At 37.9% G+C, this 9,329-nt stretch overlaps 1 protein-coding gene and 1 non-coding gene across 2 annotated transcripts; one reads left to right on the forward strand and one right to left on the reverse strand.

The window, feature by feature from the left end:
• Positions 1-825: 825 nt before the first annotated feature.
• Positions 826-932, reverse strand: LOC124889203. The gene has a single exon (XR_007047812.1). It is a non-coding gene; the product is annotated as a small nucleolar RNA R71 (small nucleolar RNA).
• Positions 933-1,908: 976 nt separating this feature from the next.
• LOC124888820 lies at positions 1,909-3,585 on the forward strand. Its single transcript, XM_047400107.1, has 3 exons — positions 1,909-2,400; positions 2,518-2,874; positions 3,562-3,585. Exons 1-3 carry the CDS (start codon positions 1,909-1,911, stop codon positions 3,583-3,585), a joined length of 873 nt encoding a protein of 290 aa, XP_047256063.1.
• Positions 3,586-9,329: the final 5,744 nt, after the last annotated feature.

A 9,329-nucleotide genomic window follows, 5' to 3' on the forward strand; every position in this document is an offset into this window, starting at 1 on the left:
AAAATCACCTTGATACTATACAACACCTAATACTCATTGTCTGAAACTAAAAGTTGGTTAAATTTCTTGTTGTTTAGTCCTCGTGGGAATGATATCTGATTGTCTAAGTCACTATATTACTTGAACGATCATGTGCACTTGCGTGTGCATCTGAGTCACAACAAGTTTTTGGAGCCGTTGCCTAGGACTAATACAATTAGTAAATTGCTAAATTTTTGATTTTTGATATTATGTTTAGGTATTAACAACTTGATCTTAGCGGCTGAATTTTTGTAGGTTTAGCTGAATCCAAGATTGGCGAGAGATAAAGAACAAGTAGAGCCTTTTGCATAACTAGAGCAAATCTTTCAACAAAGGAGAAAAATGGCTGAACAACGAAATGAACTGGTTGATCCAAATGTCGTGAATGTTCCACCTCCTATCATTCCTGTTATTCCTGTTGTTCCTGCTCAACAAGATGCTAGACCTGTTCATAAGATGGCAATACCGCTTACGAACTATATGACAAATAGTATTCTAAAGCCTGAACTAGGAGGTCGATTTGAATTGAAGCAGAATATGGTGCAATTGCTAAATTCAGCGAGATAATTTCATGGTATTTCACACGAAAATCCACAACAACATATACAAACCTTCTTGGAAATCAGCGATACATATATTCTTGAAGGGGTGAATTCTAATTATGTCAGGTTGACACTCTTTCCTTTCTCTCTAATGGAAGAAGCAAAAAGGTGGTTACATGCTGAAACACTACTCTCTATCACTACTTAGGAAGATCTAGATCGGAAGTTTCTTATTCGATTCTTTCCATCTGGGAATACTGCACGCTTGAGGAGTGAGATCTTGAGTTTTAGATAGAAAGATGGAGAGAATCTCTACCAAGCTTGGGAGAGATTTAATGGTATGCTCAAAAATTTCCCTCACCATCATCAATCCAATGATGTTCTTGTGCATACTTTAATATAAGGATTAGATCCAAACACAAAGATTTTCTTGGATTCAGCAATAGGTGGATAGGCTCTTGAGAAGATAAATGAAGATTTATACACACTATTGAATCGGATTTCACAAGGGAACCCGGACTGCATGCAGACTCGAAGAGTACTCCTAAAAATGTTGTAGGGGTATTGGAGGTAGACTAGTTCACTATATTACAGGCACAAATCGTAACCATGCAAAATCATATAATTACTCAGCTTAATAACATAAAGTTGGGTGCTACAAAACCAACAACCACAACAAATGTAGTCCATAGGTAAATTCTTGGTGTGAGGTTTGTGAGAGTGGTGAGCACACAGCAGATGTATGTTTTGTTAATCCAAATTCTGTTAACTATATGGGAAACGTGAATCGGCAGGGACAACAAAATTTTGGTAATACTTATAATTCCAATTGGAGGAACCATCCCAATTTCTCATAAGGTGGTAATCGGGCGCAGAATGCAAATCAGTACAAGGGACAAGTGCAACCAAATCCACAGCCGGCTCAAAATAATTAAGCTACTACTCAAACTGGCAATATAGAGGAATTAATGAAGCAGTTTATGGCTCAACAAATGCAATTTGCATCAGAAATAAAGACTTAATAAGTGCACTTTGTAGCTGAGTTGAAGAGTCAACAATTGCTTACGAGAAATCTAGAGTTGCAGTTGGGTCAAATTGTAGGGGCATAGAATAAAAGACCTTAAGGAGCATTACCTAGCGATATAGAGACAAATCCCAAGCAGGTAAATGTGGTTCCAACAAGGAGTGGGCTGCAAACTAAGAAGACAGTTCAGGAGCAGGTTAGTCCCACAATTATTGATGAGAGTGCTAAAGACGATGCAGATAAAAAAATCAAAGAAAAGCGGAAAGTGCTAAAATTCATATGGAAAAGAAGACTCTCCCCTTACCCTTTCCTCAAAGGTCAATGAAACATCAAATGAAGGCAAGTTACAAGAAGTTCTTAGATCTTCTGAAGCAGGTTCAAGTAAATCTTTCTCTTGTTGACATTCTACAAAGTGTTCCAAAATATGTAAAATACTTGAAGGATATAGTTGTGAATAAGAAACGGTTGACCGAGTATGCTACAGTTGCACTTACTCAAGAGTGCATGTCCAAAATTCAAAACAAATTTCCCATGAAGCTTAAGGATCCAGGTAGTTTAACCTTGCAAATTACCTTTGTAAAGACCATTAGTACACGGAGATTGTGTGACTTAGGAGCTAGCATAAATCTTATGCCCACATCATGGTATCAGAAGATGGGTCTTGGGAGTCCCAAACCCACTATTATTATTTTGCAATTGGCAAATCAATCACTTACTAGGCCGGATGGTATTATTGAAGATATGTTGGTGCAAGTAGGATCTTTAATATTTTTGGTGGATTTTGTAATTCTTGACTTTGAGGCTGATGCTGTGGTTCCATTTATTTTGGGATGACCCTTCTTAGAAATGAGACAATCACTAATTGATGTAGCAATCGAAAAAATGACAATGTGAGTGCATGATAAAGTAGAAGTCTTTGATGTGTACAAGGTGTTGAAATTGACAACTACATATAAGGAGTTGTCATCTATATCGGTTATTAATTTTGCTTTTGATTGGCATTTGCTGTTGTGTGATGGTCCATTAGAGCGATCTTTGATGGGTCATAATCTCTATGGAGATGTGGAAGCATTGGAATTGATCCAGGCTATGAATTTGGCAGTGATTGAGACAAACAAAGTGGCTATCGAACCATTAAATAGGCCAATTGGTCCATCGCCCAAGCCCTTAGTTGAAGAAGCTCCTAACTTAGAGCTTAAGGTTCTCCCTTCGTATTTACAATATGTTTTTCTTGGTGATCAAGATACTTTGCCTGTTATTTTATCTTCAGGACTAGCAGATGTACAGGTAAAAGAAGCCATAGCAATTCTAAAAAAGAGAAGAAAGATGATTAGTTGGCAAATATCTAATATTATAGGAATCAATCCAACATTTTGCATACACAACATCTAAATAGAAGAGGGTTACATACCGAGAGTGCAACAACAAAAAAGGTTGAATCCTATTATGAAGGAGGTGGTCAAAACAGAAGTGATCAAGTGGTTAGATAGTGGTATTGTCTACCCAATTTTTGATAGCAAATGGGTGAGTCCAGTGCACTATGTATCGAAAAAAGGAGGGATAATCGTGGTAATTAATGATGATAATGAGTTAATACCCACACACATGGTGACTGGTTAGAGGATTTGTATTGACTATCCAATGTTGAATGAAGCAACTCGTACAGATCACTATTCGATTCCTTTTATTGACCAAATATTGGATATATTGGTGGGGCAAGAGTATTATTATTTTCTGTATGGGTACTCTATCTACAATCAAATAATCATAGCATTGGAAGACCATGAGAAAACCACTTTCACTTGTCCCTACGACATATACGCATTCAGACATATACCCTTCGGCTTATACAATGCACCTGCTATGTTTTAGAGTTGAATGATGGAGATATTCTTTGACGTGGTTGAAGACTTTGTGGTGGTATTCATAGACGATTTCTCTATGTACGGTAATTCTTTTGAAAAATGCTTGCAGAATCTTGATAGAGTTCTAGCTTGATGCGAAGAGACAAACTTGGTGCTAAATTGTAAAAAGTGCCACTTTATGGTTAAGAAAGGAATTATCCTAGGCCATTAAGTTTCATGTAAAGGACTTGAAGTAGATAAGGCAAAGATTGAAGTGATTGAAAAATTACCACATCCAGTCATAGTTAAAGGAGTACGGAGCTTTCTGGGACATGCAAGTTTCTATAGACGGTTCATTCAAAATTTCTCAAATATTGCAATCCCCATGTGCAAATTATTGGAGAAAGAAGCCAAAATTTGAGTTTGGGGCTGACTGCCAGGAAACTTTTAAAAGATTGAAGAAGAAGTTGATTGAAGCACCTATTTCTATCGCACCATATTGGGAGTTACTGTTTGAATTGATATGTGATGCTATTGATATTGCTGTGGGAGTGGTTTTGGGTCAGAGAAGAGATAAGGTATTTCACTTGATATATTATGCTAGCAAAGAAGAGATAAGGTATTTTGCTCAATCTTTCTGGGATATGCAAGTTAATTATACGGTTACAGAGAAAGTGCTGTTAGCAGTGATGTATGCATTCGATAAGGTTAGATCTTACTTACTTGGCACTAAGTTCATTGTTCATACTAATCATACTGCCATTAAGTATCTTGTGAACAAGAAGGATGTAAAGCCGTGACTGATTAGGTGGATTCTGCTACTTTAAGAATTTGATCTTGAGGTGCGAGATAGGAAAGGATCTGAAAATCAAGTTGCTGACCACTTGTCACAGCTGGAAAATCGAAGTCATATTGTTTATGACTCTCTTAGCATTGAGGAAGAGTTTCCTGATGAAAAGTTGTTGTCCTTAGATATAGTTGAGTTCCCATGTTATGTTGATATTGTGAATTTGATAGCTTGTGAGGTTTACCCTTCTGATGCCATCACGGAACAAAGGAAGAAATTGCTTCATGATTTCTGTGCCTATATTTGGGATGAATTGTATCTCTTCAAGCTGGATCCAGATGGATTTATTCATAGGTATATCCCAGAGGTTAAATTTTTTAAAAGTTCTTGAAGATTGCCACTTATCTCCTTATGGTGGATATCATGGGGATGAGAAAACTGTGAGAAAAATACTACAATAAGGTTTTTCTGGCCTACGTTGTTTAGGGATGCAATTGCTTTTGTGAAAAATTGTGATCGATGTCAAAGGTTGGGCACTATATCTAGGCGTCATGAGATGCCCCTCAATAATATTTTAGAAGTTGAAGTCTTTGATGTTGGGGGGATCGATTTCATGGGACCATTCCCACCTTCAAAAGGCAATTTGTACATTCTTATAACAGTTGACTATATCTCTAAGTGGGTGAAAGCGGTGGCTAGTCCGACTAATGATGCAAGGGTGGTGCTGAAATTCATGAAGAAGAACATATTTTCTAGATTTGGTACACCTAGAGCGATAATTAGTGATGGAGGTACGCACTTTATCAACACTTGGTTCAAAAATCTTCTTGCTAAATATGGTGTTAGGCATAACGTTGCTACTGCATACCATCCCTAAACTAGTGGTCAAATTGAGGTGTCCAACTGAGAGATTAATCAGATACTTCAGAAAACTGTGAATGGGCAGAGAAAAGATTGGGCTGAGAAGTTAGATGATGCACTTTGGGCTTACAAAACAGCGTACAAGATGCCTATTGGGATGTCCCCAAATCACTTATTTTATGGTAAAACATGCCATTTGCCTATGGCACTGGAACATCAAACTTATTGGGCTGTGAAAAAGCTGAATCTTGAGATGACTGCCGTGGGGGAGAAACAGTTACTGCAACTGAATGAGCTTGATGAGTTTAGGCTTCACACCTGCAAAAATGCTAAACTATATAAGGAGAAGACAAAGAGATGGCATGATAAAAAAATTGAAGAGAGAGTATTTGAACCAGGACAACTTGTTTTGTTGTTCAATTCAAGTCTTAAGTTATTCCTAGGTAAATTGCGATCAAAATAGTCTGGACCTTTTGAGGTGGTGAGAATGACACCTCATGGAGCTGTGGAGTTGTGGAATAAAGAGAAGATGGAGAAGTTCCTGGTGAATGGACAGCATGTAAAACATTATTGGGCTGATCATCCAGATAAGCACAAGGAGTCCATCACCTTTGCTGAAGGGTAAAATTGAGCTAAGTCGTGCCACGATGTAAAATAAGGCACTATGTGGGAGGCAACCCACTTTTGTAATGTAATAGGTAGTTTAATTTTTATTAGTTGAAGAACAAAAAGAAAAATTCAAAAAGATGAGTCGTTCCACGACCAAAAATAAGATGCTTGGTGGGAGGCAACCCACTTTTACTTACATGATTTTGTTATTTTTGATTAATATGCAGGAATGAGAACCTTGGTGGAGAAAAACAGATGAGAAAATGATGAACATGGGCATTTGAGTAAGTAAGCAGGTGATACATGGGGAGAAAAAGGTAAAGGGTAAGTAAATATACAATAAGGTACGGGAGATTTAGCCTTAGAAATTTTTCAGGATGTAATTTCCAGTGGCTCGACGCTATCTTGGCGCGTCGCATCGAGGTGCACCAATTCCACACTTAGAAGATTTTTCTAATGCTATTTCCAATGGATCGATGCGATTCTGATGTGTCACATCGACCTTCAATGCGTCACACAATGCGTCGCGTCAGTGCTCATAGGGTTACACTTGGATAAATTTTTGGGGTAAAAATCCAGTAACACGACGCGAACTCAACACGTTGCATCTAATGCCCATAGCGATACCTGACGTATCGCATCGACCCATCAATTTTGGGTCACCTCTATAAATATAACCTTAACCTATTCCACCACTTACCTAACCCTACCGCCGCCGCCGTCCTCTTTTTCTCTTAAGTAAAAAAGCAATTCCCCCATTTTTCTTAATCAAGTCATCAAGGTAAGTCATTATTATTTTTATTCTTTACTCAAAATTGCTTTATATGGTAAACAATGCTTAGAATGCTAAATTGTTAGTGATAAAGAGCATGGCTTGGTTTTGTTTTGTGAACTAGAGATGATAAATGGCATGTTGAGGTGAATTAGTGGCACCAATTGTGTAGGTTGGGAGTTTTGTTTAAACTAAAACTTGTAGATTTGTGGTAGTGGACCATTAAAACTTTGTTGAATCCTCTTAATTCTTGTGGTGTACTTGGATGAATGACTATAAGATGCGCAGGGATTAGAGTGTTCATGTGAATGCTAAATTGATAAAGTGAACTTTCAAATTGACTTAGTTTCTAAACAAATGAGTTGTTTTGCTGAATCATGGGGGAAATTTTAACGAATTAGGATATGTTTGATGCACTACGTGATAGCAACTAAGTATGGGGTGACTAACCATGTCACAACACCTTAGTGGTAGCTATGCATGACTAAAGTGAGTGTTAAGAAGAAAGGACAAAGTTCTCATGATAGAAAATGTTTATGTGCAAATTGAGAAGTCATTAGAGATTGATGCTTAAAGTGTGCACTGTAACAACTCTGAAATACATTTTTGTGTTTACTGTTGGATGATTGATTATGAGAATTATGAATTAGAAAGGAAGAGTCTGAGTATCCCGGTGCATTCATACATAAAGCTGTGCTAGAAATTAAGTGTGGGGTAAATATCACATTTAATGGTGGCTAGATTTGAAGGTGCTTATTTTATATGTTTGTGGGCTTTTATGTTTAATAGGTGCAATGTCGAGCAACCACCAACAAAGAAGCAAAGGTAAAAATGTAGCTGGACCATCTGAGCCTAGGCACAAGAGGAGTCGTGAAGCTGACTGGGTACCTGCAGCCCCATATGTTCCTAGGGGGCAAAAGAGGTTTGGAACTAAGGCTATAACTGCAGAAGGACGAAAGTAGTACTCGCAACACAAAGAGTCAAAATATTCAACTGATCAATTTATCAACAGGGCAAGTTTGATGAAGGAATATTCTTTAATGGTGAGAAAGATAGAGGCCCACCACATGAATTTTCTCTTCGAGTAGCCGGGTCCATGCAACTTATGCTTAGTTTGGGAATTCTATGCGAATTTGAACCTGAAAGATTTTAAGGTCGAGGTACGTGGTCATGTTATAAATTTCACTGCAAACACTGTTAATGAGATATTAGGTACACTCTATGTGGATCCAGAGCCATTGAAGACAATGATTATTGAGCCCCCTATCAGCGTATCCATAATTTCCTATGCGACACTCAATCTATGGTGAGGTGGATTTTCCACAAAGAGAGAGGTATGCATGTTTCACTTCCATTTGCTCACTTGAACAGGGAGGGATGTTTATGGGCCATAATCATGTATGCCTTCCTGGTTCATGGGAAACATATGACGGAGGTGACCCATGATAGGGTATGTCTTATTTATGCTTTGATGCGAGATGGTGTGGGTGTGAATGTGAGTGCCATTATTTTATCGGCGATGAGAAAGGCTCGATTTTTAGAAGGTCGGAGATATGGATTTGGTGGATTGCGGATAAGATTTTTGAGGCAACATGGTGTGCCTAAGGAGGATGTAAACTATTTACCACTTGTGGGTGACAGGACACTCGATATTTCTCGCACCAAGGGACCAGCTTCTCATGGTGTGAATTTGACTATGCCAGAGCATAATGATCATGCTAATGAGATCACAACCTATATGTATGGGCTGACTATGGTACAATTGAGGACTGGAGGGCGTGCGGCCATCCAACGAAAGATTTGTGCTGTGGAGCTTGACTACCCACTGGGACCTCATGCTCAGACTTTGCTGCGTATTGGCCTAAATTTTGATGAGCCCATGGATGATGATGTCCCTATAGATGAGAAGAGGCACATGGCTTATTCCAATGATAAGTTTGAGGAAGAGGAGCATTCTAATGATGGTGACTCAGGTGACAATTTTGGTGATGATAATACTGATGTTGATGACGTGATGACTATGGTGACATTCACTTGAGCAGGGAGTACCAGCCACCCTACCTTATGCTTAATTACTAGCACTGGGACAGTGCTATGTTTAAGTGTGGGGTGGTTAGTGGTTAATCTTCTTCATCTTCATGTCTTTTATTTATATATCTGAATAATATTAGTTTTTGGTTGTGATGGATGAACAGTTTTTATTTTTATTTTTATGTTTTATAGGTTGTAAGTTGACAATATTTCCCTTTTTGGAAATTTAGTTTAAAAGTATTTGCTTTGTTAATAGCATTTTATTTTCTCTCTTTGTGGTAAAATTTTCAGATTACGAGTATTATGTGTGCCCTTTTTAGCAATTTTCACTATGCAATGTCATAGCTAAGTGCCTTCCCCTATGATAGATGGATGACGACCATCTTAAGAGGAGTGCATCTTTAAAAGCTAAGAAAATAATAGGACCCTGATCGCTACCTTTAAAAAATGCGGTGTGTTGGGTAAAATGTTTTAATTTGATTATAAATAAAACTTTGTTGAAACAAAATGAGATGCTTTTAAATGTAAGTCCCAAAAAGTGTAGTTTGGTTTTATTGGCTTAATGTTGAATTTGAGAAAGTACAATATCGGAACCCGCAAGCATCCGACTTGATTCTTAGCATGCATAGTGTGATTGAGTGTTTGTTTATATTCTATATGTATAGGAATGACTAGAACTTGCCCGGTGTGTTTATAAAGCGAAATAAAGGGTGTTCGGTGTAGGAAGTGATTTAGGTATTTCTTTGTTAACCGAATTGTAAAGACTTTATTTACCTACCCTTATGCATGACCTTAGTTAAACACTGTTGAGCCTATAGCCTGACTTCTTTGGTAGCCT

Source organism: Capsicum annuum, chromosome 11 (assembly GCF_002878395.1).
Source record: "Capsicum annuum cultivar UCD-10X-F1 chromosome 11, UCD10Xv1.1, whole genome shotgun sequence".
Classification (NCBI taxonomy): Eukaryota; Viridiplantae; Streptophyta; class Magnoliopsida; order Solanales; family Solanaceae; genus Capsicum; species Capsicum annuum.